Source organism: Ceratosolen solmsi, unplaced genomic scaffold (genome assembly GCF_000503995.2).
Source record: "Ceratosolen solmsi marchali unplaced genomic scaffold, CerSol_1.0 scaffold47, whole genome shotgun sequence".
Classification (NCBI taxonomy): Eukaryota; Metazoa; Arthropoda; class Insecta; order Hymenoptera; family Agaonidae; genus Ceratosolen; species Ceratosolen solmsi.
In genome coordinates this window covers 7,132,235-7,152,149 of record NW_011948419.1, presented here as the reverse complement: position 1 = coordinate 7,152,149, position 19,915 = coordinate 7,132,235, and the positions used below count along the sequence as shown (strand labels likewise).

Genomic DNA, 19,915 nt, shown 5'->3' with positions numbered 1-19,915 from the left:
TTAGAATTTAAAGCGCTTTATAATGTGAAACAAGTATTGAAGAAAAAAGTACAGTATTCAGTTCTAGAAAATAAAATATGTTGTTTTACAGTGATGTTGCGACTAGCACAAACTGGCTTCATTCAAAAACTGATCTACAATTTTACATTTACTCATTTTTATTTCGAAAACGTCCTTTCTTTGCCTTATTTTTGTGTGAGGCGAACGTTTGAATTAAATAAATTATAAAATGATAAATATATGAAAATAATATATCAATTTTTATAAAATTTCTTTTCAAAACAAAAGAAAATAAATGTAATTAAATTACTAAGTTTTTCAACTACCTTATTTTTTGCCTGCATTTTTATTAATTCACACGTTTAAGGACACGCCATATTAATAACATATCATTACATATATTTTATAATTTTTGCACTCTAATGGATGCAGGAGAATATAAAAAGTTCATGTTTAGCTTAAATTTTTCAAGAATTCATTTAAAATTTTATGAAATTTAAATATGAACTTCATTTTTCTTATTCACTCATTATTTAATTCATCCATACAGACAGTTTTTATTAAAGATGACTTTACACGCAATTATTTCAGAAGTTAAAATATAAGCTTTACAAACTTAAAATTGATAAATTTTTATTTTAATATATTCGTTTTAAACAGATTTATCATAAATTTGTTTATCATAATTTTTTTTCATTTATATGTATTATTTTATCATAAATAATAATTGAAAACAAAAATAGAAATTTCCTTAAAGAAACTATGATATTTGTATATAACAAGTACTTCCGAAATATTAAGAATTACACATTGTATTATAATTAGCATATAACAGTATAATTCTTTTTTGTATCATTATAAATCTGTCTCGTATTTAATTTTTAAATTTGATTTGTAACTACTATGCATAATTATATTATTTTTCTTGTTTTTTGTCATATTAATATATATATTTTTTGCTTTCTGTTTATTTGTACATACATATGTATATACACATATATATGTATACATACATATAGCTAGATAGAATATACCTACATACTTTAACAGTGGATGCCGACTACTTTACTAAACCACTGGAAATTTCTTATCACATTCACTTTTCATATGATTTCCTACTATATTTTTTAAATTTTCTATGGCAATCCAATTGTAGTTGTTACATTCACAGCTCCCATGTAATTGCTGTTTTTACAGCAATAGTAATATATCGAACAAGATTGTATTCAATCATATAATTCGGTATTCTTGAAAACAGCAGATTTCTTTATTTGCAGTTAACAAGATCCAGTAATTAATTTCAACTATGGATTAACTACACTCTAAAATATCAATAAATAGTATAATGAAATAACAATTTTAAAGATAATTATAAACTATATTTATAATTATAAAATTTTTTTATAAAAATATTAATTATATTGGCAATTCAGCATTTGAAATTGATACCTTTTTTAAGAAATGATTTTCTTTTCGATTAACGCCTTTTATGTCCATGACGACGCGCAAATTTACGGCTTTTTCTGAAACATAAATTTGTTACATTATTTCTTTATAAATATGAAACGACGAAAATACTAAAGAGATTTTATATTACATACATAATTCTTTTAGGTGATGGTGTTGGAGTGTGTTCAGCAATAACAGGTAATACCGACGTAAATTTATCAGTTGGTCTTAATAAGCGAGCCGTTCTAGATGATAATTTCCAAATAAGCCTTTGTCTATGCGGAGTTTGCTCTTGTGCATTGTACTTGCTTAGTATTGCACCTACAGATTTATGTGTTGCAAAAAAGCTGGTATCTGAGATCTAAAATTATAATTATTAATATAATATAAAGTTTGTTAAATATATTATAAAAATATTATTTATATTAATTTTTTTATATTAATTACACATATACTTATATTATAAAAAATTCTAAAAATACAAGTATTATTAAAATATTGATAAAATACCTTGCACATTTTTTGTAATTCTGCTGCAAATTCTACTAGTCTAAGCATTAGATGTGTATTAGATGAGGAATCGTCTAAGGTTGATGAACCAGATATATTAGGCATTGTTTTGTTACTATTTGAATCTAAACAGTTCACAGCATCATCTAGATAAGTACAAAGTAGAACAAGAGCTACTTCTGATGGCCTTAAGCTAGCACAATTACCATCACAAGCTACCATTTCTAGGCGTAAAAGCAATTCTGATTCCTATGAATATGAAGTACAAATAAGTTACAGTGACATGAAAATTCTAAATAAGTAAAGTTAAAAATGTACTTATATAATATAGTAAATATATTCAAATTTCATTATGGTATTTTTTTTACTTTTCATTACTATTTTAATTTACTAAATAATAAATTGAAGGCTTATGAAATTTAATAAATATAATTTATTTTTTCATTTTAATTTTAATACAAGAATTTATAAATGTTTAAAACAACTAAAATCACATACCAAAACCATGCTTGCATATAAATCTCCAAGACCTAGTTGGGATGCAGCAGCTTGAAACATAATATTAAAGAAACGGAGAAAAGTGAGTGAGGTGATTGGTTGTGTGCCTGGTACCCATTCCAGTTTATTACGAATCTTTTCAGACATACGTTTCAAATCTCCACTGGTGCACTTGCATTGCGATATGGACACTAAATGATCGGCATCAAGAGAGTGTTGAGCCATTTGAACAGCAGCTATATAAAATGAGGAAACACTAATGCATGCCATGTGTTTTGGTTTAGCCTTCATTTTGCTTAAGAAACAGTCCATTAGGTTAATAGCGATGAAGAACACATGTGATGGAAGATCATACCAAACTTTAAGACATCTAAGTACATGTGCAGAACCATCTCTTGACCCAATTGTGATCTCATCATTCTGTAAAATAAAATAAATGAATAAAATAAATTATTTTTATATAATATATTAAGAAATTTAAAATAATTAAAAAGTAATAAGATATGAACTATTCAAGCAAGAATTTTTTAAATATAAATTAATCAAAAGTATTTGTACTGATACAGTTAAAAATAATGTTTTAGCAAATTATGAACTGTTTAAAATTGTTCATCAAAATGTCAATAGAACAAAATACTTGTGTTAATTCTAAAACATATAGAAATTTCTAGAAATTCTCTATTTTTTACACTAACTTCATTGTAGCATTGATGTGATATTGTTAGTGTAGTAATTCTATAAACATTTTTATTATACTAAATATTTCACTCATTTTATTATTTACAAATGTAGAATGTATTGACATATATGGATAATATAAAGTGTAATATTTTTAGAAGATACCAGAGTTGTTGTAGGTAATCGTAGATCTGGCTGATACTTAGTCTCAAGCACAAGAGCTTCTTGAAGTTGTTCAAAAAGCGGTTGGATTGCATCCGGTACAGGCGAGCCCGATGTATCCATTCCTGCAATGTGACTGGTAATTTTTACGATGATCGATGGGTTGCGGTGTAGCTTATCCTTGCCACACGGTATTGCAGTCCAACGATAATCGTCACACTACAAGAATGATCCAGCTGGCTAGCCTGATATCTAAAATCAATAATATAACAAATATGCTTATTATAATAATTACTTATAGATAATTCCATTATTTTATTATATTGCTAATAAATATTTTTAATTACTTAAAATTTAATGACTTTCACATTAATTTAATTTTTATTTATTGTTATTAAACTTTATTTGTTCTAGCCCTTCATTGCTAAATTTAAAAATTATTTAATATATATTATTTATATATATATTTATTTAATGTATTATTATATTTTTAAATTTTAAACATGTATTATTTGTATATTTACACTTGTGTTGAATATTATTTATAAACAAATGATTAAGTTAATTATATTATATATAAATTATATATTTTACTCCATATTTACAATTAAAATTCATACATTAGTCAGACACTTAAGAAATTATTTATTAATATAACCGTAATAAATAAATCAGTATCGATATAACATAAAACAGTAATTAAGATTTTACAAATTTCAATCAATTTTAAGATAAAATTTTATATTATTGGATAAATAAGATAAATTCCGAATATTGTTAGCCAATGTGAAACAAAAAACGAAAAAAATTATAATAATTAAATGGTATTCATTTACAATCATCGAATAAATTAATCCAAATTAACTAATATATTTTAAAATTTATTTTCCTTTATTTTAAAAATTATCTTATTTAAATTATATAATTAATAATATACCATGTATATAACTACAAAAACAGTAATCAATTATATTCTATCTATGGTATACACTTCTGCTGACTAATTTAAAATTGATAATCAAACATCTTTTTTTTATTGGATAATAATCGAAGATAATATTTTATTATATAAAAATATTAATAATGAATCCATAATAAAATTTACAATTTTTTTTATTACAAATTTCATAAATAATAATCAATTTCTTTATTTACAAAAGGAAATACGGAACTAAAAGAGTGATTGAAAATACTAAATACGATTTATAAAAGAAAAATTAAATATTTAATTTTGCATTTCTTAATTTATTTTAAATCAATAGAAACATAAATATATGATTTCAATAAACTAACCCCCTATATCAGTACAAATATATAACATACAATTGAAATAAGAACATATTTTTGTATTTTTAAACGGATATATTATAGTTATTATTATTATATTTTGGTATTAGAAGCATTTCAAACCTGTTACCTCCAGTTTAATTAATTTTGATACTTTATACTATAATTGAATAAATATATAATTATGTTTATAATTATATTTAGTTAATTTAAAAATGTTAAACGTAGTTAAAACTATAGAGTTCTACTATAAAAAATATATAAAACATTTTAATTAAATAAATGATGTTAGTGTCATTTATTTAAAATTCTTTATTTAAAATTTAATGATTTAATAAATATATTTTTTAAATAATATTTTTTATTACAGAAACTATATGTTCAGTATTAATAATTATTTATAATTTCGAATTTATAATAATAAATAATTAAAATTTTTAATAAAATAATAATTCATAATAAATAAGCTTTTACATAACCGTTATTCTCATTTTAATGACTAAAATTAACTTACTTTATACTATATTGTACATTTGATATTAATTATCAATTTGTCGATATCTTGAGATAATTATTTGTTAATAACAAAAATACCAGGCAGAATTAAGGAATACAATAAATGCCATCACTACTTTTATCTTTATACAGACGACATACATTAAAAGCGTTAAGGAAAAAACTATTGCATTATATAACATACATATTTATAATTCATCTGTATTCAGATAATTAAAAGAAATATTGATGGAAGATATGTTCATATTTCAGGATGTTTCTAAAATATTTATAATAACAGACTTTCAGTTGTTAAGTTTTATTCCATATTGTAAGTATATTACATATTTTATTTATAAAGAAATTATTATTTTCAATCAAAATTCATGTTGCACAGAGAGTGTATTGTAATTTCTCTTATGGATATTTATGTTCACTGAGAGTATAATTGAGTCTTGTTTTTTGAATAATTGTTCTTAAATAATATATTTTCATTTAATACAATAGAATTTATAAAATAATTAAATGATGAAATGAAATAAAAAATAGTTAATTCGATTATCTATACGTCAAAATATTATTTATGGTCTTCATATATTCATTAGTTCATTCATTCAATATCAACTTTATTACACTAATGTTCATATAAAAGTTTTTAAATCTGTTCTAAAATTACTAATTACATAGTATAAGAATACCTATCATATATTATTCTTTTCAATTATTCAAGAAAAAATTTCCAAATTTCAAGATAATAGTAGAAATTCAAGTTTAAACGCTTTATTCACATTAAATAATAAACCTATTGTTCTAGAAAGTTCCAAAATGGATAAAATGAAAAGAAAAAGATACTTTTTACTGTACTTCCAATTACTGTTTAAGAATAAATAATTCTAATTAAATTGTAAACTATAAAAAATTGAATTGAAATAAGAATTATATCTTATTTAATATTGAAATGTCATATTCCCCACATTATCTCTTTATTAAATACAAAAATATGAAATACACATTATAACAAAAATAATATAATGCAAATTAAAAAATATGTATATATATAAAATAAAAATTTATTTTATATATTTTATATATGCATCATTAAATATTTAATACTTTTAATAACAAATCTAATCATTAAATATTGAATTAAAGTATACTAATTAATAGCTAAGTGTTATAATTAAAATTAAGCAAATTAACACGCAATTAGTCGAACCAAATATAATATTCTAATAAAATTATTGAAAAGATAATAATTTAATCCGAAGCTTCTCTTCAAACATGTATGTATTGTTAAACTAATTGGAACAGACTTAACAAACATGGTTTCTTACGCGTACTTATATTTTAATGTCCCTGCTTATTTAATCAATATGAAAAAAAAAACAATTATGCGATGACTAGTGTTTTTTAATATCTTTTTATTAAAAAACAGGTGCTCAAGAAAACGTGCACGATTTTGTCAATTACTGTTACCGTAAAATTTATGAATTAATTAATTTTAAAGTTTATGAACTTTCTGTACAAAATTAAAAATGCAGTTTATAATCTTAACCAATGAAATGAATAAGGCTGAATGAATAAATGAATAAGTTCAATAAATTAGGATTGGTAGTTCAAATATTTACTATAATTTATCTTCAAATTTACAAGAAAACTAATTTATATTTGTAAATAACATATAAATGTATACAAATAAATAACTTATAAAATTATTACCTTTTCAAAGTATCTTAATCGTTGATACAACATGTCAAATTATCCACACACATATTACCATTCATAAAATATGGTAAAACTAAATAATAGACAATATATTTGAATTATATTTATAATTTTATTAAAAATGTATAAAACAATAGTATATAATTTACTCCACCACTGAGCTGAAATTTCAATAAGTTATCATTTGTATTTTGCCGATAATTTTGCTTTCAATGCGATTAAATTATGTATTATAGTATTTTACTACATCCCCATTAGGCGTAATGCATTGCAATAGTAATATGAAACACCACTATGTATGAATTAATAAAATAGAAATATAAAAATTAACGATTTTTTTATTATTTTTGTTTATATAAAAAAATTAATTGAGACAAATGATATTTTATTAACGTCATAGCCAGATGTTAATAATTTATAACTAACTATAAATCTTCACATACCTAAAATGATTTAATTTATTATTCTCTTAGTAATTTAGATAATACTTGAATTTGTATTTTTATAACTAATATAAATGTGTATGAGAATTACGAAATATTTTTCAGGGCACAATTTTCTTCAGTCATTTAGAATAAGCGGTGTGAAGAAATTATTGTCCACGAGTCATGCACTACATATTTGTTTCATAAACAATAAATTCCCAATAAATTACAGAATTACCAACAAGTACAAAACCCATACCATTTATGAGCTATTTCAATGAAATACGTTTTAATAAATTGTTACAAGCAATTTCGATTATTATTATACCGTACATATATATGTGCGTGTACGATAATAAGTATGCCACCATAAAGCATAACGCGACTTATCTTGATACTTATAATATTGGTATTTTGAAAATTAGCAGCATGAAAATTGTATTATCAAACTTAACTTCAATAAAATTGTTACCTTGATCTATTATTTAGAAAGACTATTAATTTGATACAAAAGAAGATATTAAATAAATAGACAATAATCCTAATAATTGTAATAAAATATTGAAAATAGATCTGTTTTGAATAAAATTTAAAGTAACTAACAGGAACCTGGTGTTTCTAAAAATTAAATTACGTCCTTGAGCTAGAATACTTTCCAGCATTTAATAAACTAATAACTAATAACATTCATACAAAATAAAAGTAATAAAAATGTGGATACGTTAAGTTTTCGTGAATTAGTAATTTATTAAAAAGAAAATAAATTCTGGAACTTATTTTATTGATCACTGCGAATTATTTATTACTGAATATAGTATAATGATGCAAGAAAGTTGGTTAGATTATGAAATTGTGTTTTTATCTGACGTAAGGAAGACTAAGGTGCTACATAATAAGAAATTTGTAGGTTAAGTTACATAATAATTAAATTAACAATAAATTTTTACTACATTACGCGTTAAAATACATATATATATATTATGAAATACTTCCACGAACTACCAGAATAAATTAAAAATAAAATATTTAAATATTAATAATTTATTATTAATAATATAATTGACGTGCGTGTGTGTTTTAAGTGTTCGTGCGCGAGTATGCGTTTGCATGTATATATATGTGTGTAAAATATAAATGTAAATATGCATGAGACCACTGAACACCACAGAATAAATAGAAATTTATTGATTATATATGATGAAAATTGACAGAATTATCATATTTCATCATGTATGTGCATTCCTGGTGTATACACAATTGAAATTAGAATAATTTATGCAGAAAATACATAAATAAAATGAAATGAAAAACTATACAATAGTAATAATTTAAAAAATAATTATAAATATTTAAATGCATTACAATTTGTTTGTTCATCGTGTAAAATACTGTCATTTTAAAGAGAGAGAGAGAGAGAGATCTTTAATGCCACTTTTTATTAATATTAACACTGTTTAAGTTTTTATCATCAAAATAGACATCGGCTAAACCTATGCTTTAAAAATTTTAAAATGCCAATGTAAACAAACAACTCGGCAGACTTCATGTGTGTAGAATGTAGAAGTATAAATTAATTTATAAATAGATGAAAGAGTAATACCGCTCTGTTGATGATCAATCCAAGTATGAAAGTACTTACTCTGTCACTGAAAAGTGGACGAAGATGCAAACCAGGTAGTTTCAGTGCTTGTACGGTAAGTATTGCCTCTTTCCAAGACAAAGGAAGAGTGAGTATACTTAGGTTCGTGCGCTCCAAGCCCGAGTAGCTGATGCAACGCCACTGATGCAGCGTTGAACTGTCAAAAACGCCAAGAGACATGAAACGCACTCGATAGGACGCGTCCAAGAGAAAAAGCGATATTTGCTTTTCTCTCTTCCCTTTCCATAACAAACAGCAACTTATGATTTCATAACTCCCAAGAGAATTCGTATACTTCTAATAAATAATGATTGTGAAACCGGAGCCAATAAAAAGTAACATATAATTCGCTTCACCGTTATACTTATAAATTTTGAAATTTATAACAGCACGGGCTAATAAAGCTCGGGCTGATACAAATTATCTTAAAGTTTCGAGAACAAGCATCTCCTCTCAACTAGGAGCTTCTCCGAGTGCCTCGCAGCAACGGCACTCTTTATCAGTAGTTCTTTTACAATCATCCCAAAGCAGTACACGTACATAGGCATGAACAGTCTCCTCTCGCTTCGAACGTAACAATCCTCTTCTCACAGACTCCGATTTATTTTGTTCATCTTCCTTCTTTTCCTATCCTTTATTGTATGCTCTTAATGCTCACAACGAGCGAATGGTAACACAACAACAACAGGGCACGATAAAACTTGTAACTAGTGACTACGACGAGAGGCTCCTTAGCAAACCCGCTTGTTCCGCGATCCGCTGTTCGAAACGGCCGTCGAATTGCTCATTCCTTGCATTACATATGGTATCGCGTCGTCGGCAACTACGTCGTCGCACACATAGGTGCCGTCGCACGGCTAAACCCACCGTCGTAGCGCGCACGCGCAACAACATATGCTTGAATGCGTGCGACTGTACGTGTGTGTGCACGCGCGCGTATACTTGAGGTAAGATCCTAGGCTTGATCGTTGGTTACATAAATAAAGCTCTCCACAGGCCACTGTCCAGCTCATAGTTGTGTGGGTGCTAGCGATGAAGAATGATGAGGGAGAAGGAAGAAGTCCAGCAGCCCGAACGAAGCCGAAGTTCCTCCGAACTCGCCTCGAACTCGCTCTTCAGTCCATTCCAAGTTTAGGAACGTAACCACTTTGTTTTTATTCGCTTTTTACTTCTCCCTTCGAACGCCGGCTATTTTTAGTACAGAGCCGATCGCTTTGATTAATATTTGCCATGAAGCAGACCTAACGTAGACGCATTTATATTTGTTCATTTATTCTAAACAAACGTTTAAAAAGAGATGTATCATATTAAATAACGAAATTTTACTTGTTTTAGTCATTTTATAAAAGTTGCATAAAAAGTTCCCTTTAATGAAATAAGAGAACAAATAAGTAATCGAAATAAGAATAAAAATATATGCACACGCGCGTGGGTATAATATTCCTTAATCGAAAACTCACGTTATCTAAAAGCCATATCAATATCGCAAATTCATTAATAAGTAAATAAACAATTGTAATGCAACATTAAATCGATTTATTTCGAGATATTGTATAAACTTACATTGTTATTTTAATAATTAAAACATAAATACATTAATTTACTTGCATAATGTGCAAAAATAATCAATTCTGTTTAACAGAAAACGAAAAAAAATTCCTTCTGCTGGAGATTATATTATAATAAAACAAATGATGGAGAAAAAACTTATACCCATAATTAATCCTTAAATGACCCTGTAATTGGAAAATATTTTTTGTGAGAGTTATAACCAAACAATTCTTTTATAAAAATGTTACTTATGTTTCAAGTATTTATGTTTCAACATTATTAAATTAATTTATAAAAATTGTAATACACAAAAGTATAAATAAAAATAAGTAGGTGTCGTCTTATTCAACATTCAAGTAATAAATAAAATTGTATACAATTTATTAAATAAACCGGTTTGTTTCTAAAAATAATAATTAATGGTTATTTTTATTATTGTAATAATTACAATAAAACAAAGATAAAATATAGAACATAAAAATTTTCTATAATATCGAAATACATTGATTCATAAACAATATTTTCAACTTTAAAGATAAATAAGTATAACTGATAATTATAACAAATTATTAATAAATAGTCTTTAAAAAGTACTCGGTCTACTATTTAAAAATATAAAAAATTTAATTTTAACTAAAATTTTATAGAAAAAAATATTTATAGAAAATTATGTATACGTATATATACACATAAAGCGATTGTTAATAAATAAAATATTTCGTATATAAAAATTAATAAAATTCTTTATAATATAATAACCAACAGCCACTTTTCCATTATTTCTAGCAACAATCTGAAATGAATAATTCATTAATTTATGCATCAGTATATCCAAAATTCGAGTCAAGAAACACAATGATTCGTTAAAGAAATTAGCACACGTATATATTTTTGTACTATATGTAATCAAATTATGGTTAAAACAATGATTTTTAAATAAAAACAATAATGTTCATAAAAAATTATCACTTACAACATATGTATATTATAAAGCATTACCTTAAAATAATGATTCAAGATGAAATAGAATTTTAGTAATGCTTATATATTGAAATGTAAATGTAGATTGTTTGATAGTGGCTTAGAATTAGACATTATAATATATGAAAGAAAAGGATAGTAATGATATAAAATTTACATAATATGTCTGCGAGTTCGAACTTGTTACTACCCGATGGGCATAAATAATACAAATGCGTGTGATATCTTTGTTAAAATATTCAGATGCCAATTTTTATACTTTCTAAATAGATCATTCTTAAAATCTGAAAGCACTATTTTATTTTATTCGTACTTTATTTAAAAAATTCAAAATTGTTTCTTCACAAAAATAAAGTTTAATATTAATATTATATTTAAATGTTTCTTTTAAATATGTATTATTTTATAAACTTTATAATACTATATAAATAAATTAACAAAAAAATATATTAATTTTACGATTCTTCATGTATTCTAAGACTGTACACTGCAGAATTCATAATTTGATTAAAAAACAATATAAAATTTTGACTTTATATATGTATTAAATTAAAGCACATTACCATATCATAAAATTAATAACTTAAAATTTATTTGTTTAAAATTGCTGTAGACATTTTAAAAACTTCTACTTATATAATGTAACGATCAGCCAATGATAGATAATTATTGATACAAATATAAGAATAAACACAGAATATAGTGAACATATATAGCCTATAAATTACCTATGCATGCTTACAGAAAACAAATTAATCACCTACATCACAACTACTACCGTAGTTATCGTTTCCTTTGCCATGAAAACTTAAAGAAATTATGATGAATTACATGCAATTTAAATATTAAATCAAACTTATAATCCTTTATCGATCGAAATATAATTTATGGATCCTACTAAATTAATTCGTTTGAAATTAATTTTCGATACCAAGAGTTGCCTACTTTAGATTATAAATAGTGTAAGAGCCTTCTACGTTGCTTCAACAATTGAAAAAATTTATGTATATAGTGAATTGTTTAATCACTACTTAGATTTTAGCCTAAACTAATGACCATTCATGATGCGTGGCGCGTGTACGTATACATATATGTATGAATTATGCTGCGTATCTGTATCTATGTATAAACAATTAAAAATTAATAAGACACCTATCTGGATGAAAAATATTTAAAAATGAAATACTGTAGTGCACAATTGCATTGGTCGATCATGATTAATATCTAATTCATATCGATAGTATTTATTCAAGAAGTATATAAAATTTGTTTTATACAAAATTTGGAAGTTGATTTTTAAAATCAACGTAAAATTCAAATGTTGTATATTTTCTACAGTCTTATAAAATTATTTAATAATTTTTCAACTATTAATCATTTTATTTAATTATAAAATAAAATAATTGCATTATTAATAAATAAAATTTTGTCGATATAAGTATATCATCAAACAAATTTCCTTCAATTATTAGTATTTAATTTAGTATTAAATATTTTATATACAGTATACTAAAATGCAATTTGTAATATTTTTTCGTAAAATTTTATTAACTATTAAAAATAAATTAATGTTATATATATATTAAAAAATAAATATGTTATAATACCGTTAAAAGTTGATACGTGTTAGAAAAACTGTTGTAAATCTAATTCTGCTAATACAGAAAACTAGTAGATTGCTTAACATATCCTTCGAAAATTGATGTTTTCTCATTTTACAACTTCATTATATTTATCTTCGGATAAATATAGTACGAAGAATTCTTTGCATACATCCGAACACATAGCAATAGAAGAACGTTTTAATACAATCCAATGATCCAATATATGAATCTTCTTAATCAGTATAATTCATTGCTATATACAATACATTCTTGAATATGCGAGTAAAGCAAATCGATTTGATATTAAAAGAATCATAACAAATTTAATTTAATCGAATAACTTTCAGGCTTATTGAATTTGGTTGGCTTTGAAATAAATATATATTCAACATTAATAATAAAAAAAATTGCAAGAACTAGTAAAATTGTTGAATACAGTGTAACATTAACTATGTTAACATATTCATTATAAATAATTTAATATTAAATAGACATAAAAACAAATCAAACTTAATACTTAAGATTTAATAAAAATACTTTCTTTTTTTAGAAAATTTAAATAAAAAATTAAACATATATCAAGATCAAACCAATATTAATTTTGAAAAATGAATCCATGTACTTACTGTACTTCTTTCATGAATGAAAAACAATCAAATAAGTTGCATTTTAAGTTGATTTGTGTTTTACCTGTATAATCTAAAAGTTCAAAAATTTTGATTATGTAAACAGTATTAAAAATTTATAGAACAAATATTTAAAGTATTTATGAATAATATAAGTATTTAAATTTTAAGTTATTTTAATCAATATAGATTATTGTAATTTATATTATCGAATTGAATTCTGATTAATTAAATATTACAATTTAACTAAATTAAAAATTATATTACTATTTAAATATTTAATAAGTTTGATTTTGTTAAATTTCCATTTAATATAGTTTAAATTTATAAATATTAATTAATTTAGATAAATCAAAAAAGTATTTATTAATTTCAAAATGATTCGCTAAGACACTTAGGGTTAAAAGATATTCTAACATTTATCTTACAATTAGCTTTAAAAATGTATTAATTCTAACATTTTGTTAAATACGAATCTTATAACAAAATATTCTGTAAAACAATGTATTGTATATCTAAATTATGATATATTATGTTATTCATATAAGTAACAGTTTGGCACAGTTATTTTTTTATATATTAAAATTTTTAATTAATTTGCACAAGAAGACGTTACAAACGGGAAAAAAATTTTTTAATTTAATAATTAAATAAAGTTAAATTAAATTAAGTTTTTTTACTAGTCCAATATTTAATCACTTTAATATTTACTAAGTATTAAGTAAATAAATTATTATTTAAAAAAAAATATTTGTCTACAATTCTTATTGTTTATTACAAATAAAAAGTAATGTAATCTATAAAATAAAATTATAATACTGATTTTGATCTATATTAATGAAATTTATAAATGATTACTATAAAATACTTGACAATTATATTATATATATTAACTTCGAAATCATTTATAGTACAAAGATAAAATATTACAAGATAATATAGTATAAAGATAAGTTAAAATTTTTTTTCTGGAAGTCTAGAATATTTTTAATTAATTTATTATTTACAGAAAATAAAAAATTTTTCTTAATCCATCTTAAATGAGTATAGTAAAAGTATATTAAAATATTATTTCACATTATCTTATCTTGATTTTAGAATGATTTTAAAATGTATTAAAAAATTTAAAAAATTTTGATATTGTAACTTTTAAATAATTATATTTATATAAAACACGTAAATAAAATCGATTTGAAAATTAAACCAATATGTTCTTACTTATTGAAAAAACTTAAATTTAGTGAATAATAAATTTTAATAAAATTAAATAAACTAACCTTCTTATCAATTTATACGTTGAAAGATTAGTTTGACTTTTTCAATTGAATGTGATTGAAACGCGCTTAATAATTTCACAGAGAAAATGAAATTTAATTCATACTGCATAATATACTAAAACTTTAAAACCAATTGAGCACAATGTAATAAATTGTTTTGACCATTAAATTTATTTTACATTATATGATTACAAATTTTGCAATTTTTCATTTATATAATATATGTTTATCGTTTATTTCCATTATTGTAAAACCCTAATATGCGGTAATACCATCTAGTTTAAAACATTATTCCACGCCTATATATATTTCTATGACTATATTATCAACACTTAATTATAATATTAAATATTATTATTATATCATGCTATATATTTATTATTAGACACATATATCATTATATTATGTACCAAATATTGTATAATGATGACGTTGTAATTGATAGAATTATAAAGCACACATTTCTTGTCATAATAAACATTAAAAATGGCAATTAACAATTCGGGCAAATAATGACACATGGAGAATTTTTTAAACTTTTTTAAAAATTCGAATTCTATAAGTGATTGGTTTAAAGAAAAACAAGCATCGGTACTCTTGTCCACATTTAAGCAGGCAACTATTGCTTCAATCTCACACTCGGTTTTGCTGGTCGTGAAGAAACATAAAATAAATATATTCGATTAAAGAATAAGGTGATAAAATTTATCGAAAAAAGTTCATATTAAAATTAACCGATAAAGAACAGAACGTTGTGACCATCCATACACAAACCAGGAAACAAAACCTTGACATCACTATGGTCATTATGTTCTCTCTTTCTCTGGTGCTGAATAAGTAAATTCAGAGACTTTAAAATACACCTATATTTTTAAAGCACAATGTCGAATTCTTTTGAGTGAAAAACCAATTAGTAATTCAAGTACGTGGGAGATAATGAGTAATAGTCTCGATACACGTAAGCAAAGAAGGAAACTGTGTGGGTAATTGCTATGAGTGGCCCGTTTTGTTCAGTCTAGTGAGGTGGTTTGTGGAAGGGGAGTGACGAAAGGATAGGTAATGATTTAAGCATTTCTTATGTTTACTTCAAACATCAGTAGGTAAAGACGGTTGCAAAAAAGTCCGTCCATTTTCGTGACATGGAGGAGGGAATGATATCAGTAGATTTGTAATTATTAATATTAAGTTACTCACCCGGATGCGTTCCGCTGACGGCGTTCAAATTGGAAGATCAACCAATGCCTTTCTTGTTTGTTATTAGATGAGTTGAGGAAGAAAAAAGAAGAGATCTCCAAAATCGCTGTACGAAGCTCCGTAACGTTTTGACTTCTAAAACGTTGCATGCAATAGCCGTAATCCCCTTCCCCATGTACAGCCAAATTCCAAGCGTTTCCTTTGTAATATACTTGTGACAGTAACTAGAATAAAGGAGTTAAGAATAAAGGAATGTTTGCAGAGAAGTACGACAAGAGGGGAAGTCGAAATCTCCACATTAAATGTCAAAATTTACAAATTGAATGAAAAATATACGTAGCTGTAACTTAATTTGTACAATTCTGAAAATTTTTATTTTTATAATTGTCTGCTGAACATCTAGTCAAGCGCATGCGCATTATTATCTCTCGTGAGATTTGGTTATGATTTAATTTTTTATTAATATTCTAAAAACTTAGAAATATTATACAGATTTGTCAGCGAGGTAGTAACTTCAACTTTGAATAGTTTCCACAGCTTTCAGGATATTGAATTTAATAAAAGAATTTTAAGAATTTGATGAAACACTGACAATCGAAAATTGTAGAGTATCTCAAATTTAACTTTATTTTATAAAAACTATTAAGAGTAAAAAATTTAAACAAATTAAAATATGTATTTTTAATATTTGCGCGTTGAAATATTAAATCTGAAGAAATAAATGCAATAAAATAGTAAGTAGAACCTTTAATATAAGAAGTGATAAAAGAAGCTGCAAGAATAGTGAATCAGATTTATGATTCGCCATTACATGATACACATGTATACGTAATGATGCAATGCATTATGCATAAAATTATTTAAGTTCTACTCTTAACAATTGTAGAGAAACGATAGTGGTTGAGATTGCATTAATATATCATAAGTAAAATAAAAATGATACTTGCTTTTTTAATTTCTGAAGAAATTAAATTTGAATATTGAAAGAATATAAGAATATTAATATTTATCATTAACTAATATTTATCATTTGAACTAAGATAATTTTATCTTATTTAATAATTATATTTCCATTGTTATTAAAGAAAAAATAGTTCTTGCACAGTACTTCCAAATTGCAGCATTTTAAATAATTTATTTGTTACAAAGATAAAAATGAACTGAATTTTGAAAGCAAATAATGCTTATATCAAATATTACATTCACACTAAGTTTGTAAATATAATGCTTTTTTATGAAATCAATTACGTTAATTGAATACAAAATTATGCAATGTATATAATATATAATTAATCGTTTATTTAATCTTTTTATGATTATTAATTTAATACAATTTAGTATTTATACTTATATATACATAGTCTTGTTTTCAATTTTTAATTGATTGATAGTTAATTCTCACTTTTTCTCATGAAAATTATACTACTTTACCCCAATTATTAAGATATATTAAGATAAGGAAGGAATTGATTTTATTATCCTTGGTAGAATAACAAAATAAGATACTGATGCACTTGTATTTTCAATCAAACCTTAATCATGTATAAATATTATTATCGAATTTTTTAATTCGTTAAGTGTGATATTTTTATAATATTATGTATAATATTATAAAATAATAATCTATATATTTATATACATGTTTATGTTTTAATTAAAAAAATTTGCATACTATGTTATTACTTCAATATGTGTATTTTATTTAATTTAGTAACATTTTATTTATGACTTATATTATTTTACATTTATAATTGTAATAATAACAATTATATTTACAATAAAAAAAAATTTATTTTCGATGTAAATTTGATGAAACTTTATCATAAATGATTTGATTGCTATTTATATTAGTTGTAGCTAAAGTAATTAAAATTTTAATAACTTTAATAAAATCTTTAATGCATACATTTTATTATCAGTATAGCTGGCATAGCCTAATTTTTTATTATTGTTAAAATATAATTAAAATTTCTGGAAATGAAACTTATTTTAAATTTTACTTTTTTTATTTGACTACCATACCATTGATTATATACCTTTCAAATTCAATATTTATTTAGTCGATATTTAATTCATTCTTTAATATTAAATGATTTTATACTGTAGATATCAATGTTAATAAAAATACAATAAAGCTTTGTTATATAATAATTTTGTCTTTAATTTATTGAAATACAATTAAATTTTGTACAAATGGAAAATATACTTATATTTTTAAACAAGTCTAATTTATCACACTATAAGTCTTTTTATTCTCTTATTTTCTTCATAACTCGTCAAGTGTTCTATTGAATAATGAAAATGACTAAAAAATTATTAAAAATAAATAAAATTGAATTTTTAATTATGATTTAACTATTTTGACTAAAATTGAATATGTACTATTATTGACTTCAATTTGAACATTCTCCATAATATGGCACATAACAAACAAACAACATAACATATATATATATATATATAACTTAACGTATATAACATATAACAAATGTATTTTAAATAAAAAATGTTCTTAATTTTAATTCTTACCCTAGAATAATTGTTATTTTATAAGCGGAATGAAAAATTAAATACCTCATAGCCAATCATACATTCTACTGAATAAATATGAATGCTAGAATATATCTTCTATTTATTTGTGATGTTTTAATTAAAGAAATTAATTACATATTATCTTTATATAGAATCCGAATTTATTTTTAATTCACTACAACGTTCCAATAACCAAATTTAATAAAAAAACATCTATCTAATAATGAGTACTCAAATTATTATGTATGTTTCTTTTATCTTGTAGACAAAAAAATATATAATAAATCACTGGCAATGTTTTAAAAAATTTCTATTATTAATTTTAGTATTAAATAATTCTTTATCTTCATATATGAAGGATATAAATTACGAACTCAAATTTTGCAAATGTAAATTAAAGAAAAATATATAAATCTTATTTCAATTTATACAATATTAAAATATTCATATCAATTAAAATTGTAAAAAAGTGTTCTACAATTAATACCTTTGTGTATCTAAACGATTATATTATAAAAAATTATGATTGTATGATTAATTATAAATTAAAATGCATATACATTTATGTGATTAAATGTAGTTAATATTACTCTTTAAATAAATAAAGTCGTATTTAATACCTGTGTCAGAATGTTATAATAATACTTAAACATTTTTGTTTATTAATTACTATTTAAAATCTACTATTTATTATTAATTCTATATAATTTTAATATTCTAAATGTATGATTTTAGAAAATAATTATTGTTTTCATTTTTATAAATGTTCATAAAATAATTTTATTTTTTAATAATTGTGGTGAATGTTTATTTCATAAAAATAGCATCCCTAAACAATCTATACCTATTTTTTCTATTATTTATTCTTGATAAGATATTAATTATTTTTATAAGTATTTTTATATCTTTCAAACTAATTAAAGTTTTCATTATTATTACTATTAAATATTGATACATGTGTAATTTAATTTTGATTAACATCTATAAATTAACAAATTAATTTTTAATAACCATAATGAAATATTCAATTAATTAATGCAATAATTTAAATATTCTTAAATTTTATTTCTAATTTGAAATTGACTTATGTACTTATATATAACTGAAATAATTTATTATAACGAATAACACATACAATTTTTTAAATATTTTTTATACAGATTAGACAATATTTTGTTTGAAAATTAAAAAATAATAATTAATAATAAATACCATCCGTAGAAGATATTATAGATTGAAATTTGACATATGCTAGAATGAAAAGACACTTAAAAAATATGAT

General features: G+C 23.1%; 1 protein-coding gene across 2 annotated transcripts; it reads right to left on the bottom strand.

The window, feature by feature from the left end:
* Window positions 1-1,448: 1,448 nt before the first annotated feature.
* On the bottom strand, window positions 1,449-16,255 carry CycG (cyclin G). 2 transcript variants are annotated; one of them, XM_011497590.1, is made up of 6 exons: window positions 16,102-16,255; window positions 3,301-3,549; window positions 2,458-2,877; window positions 1,960-2,208; window positions 1,602-1,810; window positions 1,449-1,523 (listed from the first exon to the last, which is right to left on the bottom strand). In XM_011497590.1, the coding sequence occupies exons 2-6, from the start codon at window positions 3,418-3,420 to the stop codon at window positions 1,478-1,480; spliced, it is 1,044 nt and encodes a 347-aa protein (XP_011495892.1). In that variant the 5' UTR covers window positions 3,421-3,549; window positions 16,102-16,255; the 3' UTR covers window positions 1,449-1,477. The 2 variants fall into 2 exon arrangements, with proteins under 2 accessions (XP_011495892.1, XP_011495893.1); XM_011497591.1 differs by lacking the exon at window positions 16,102-16,255 and adding an exon at window positions 8,869-9,692.
* Window positions 16,256-19,915: the final 3,660 nt, after the last annotated feature.

Excerpts from the sequence above, each read along its gene's own strand:
- CycG (XM_011497590.1), bottom strand. The coding sequence starts at position 3,420 with ATGGATACATCGGGCTCGCCTGTACCGGATGCAATCCAACCGCTTTTT. Across the intron at positions 2,878-3,300 it reads GATTACCTACAACAACTCTG|AATGATGAGATCACAATTGG; the intron begins GTATCTTCTAAA and ends TTTATTTTACAG. Across the intron at positions 1,524-1,601 it reads CCATCACCTAAAAGAATTAT|AAAAAGCCGTAAATTTGCGC; the intron begins GTATGTAATATA and ends TTTATGTTTCAG.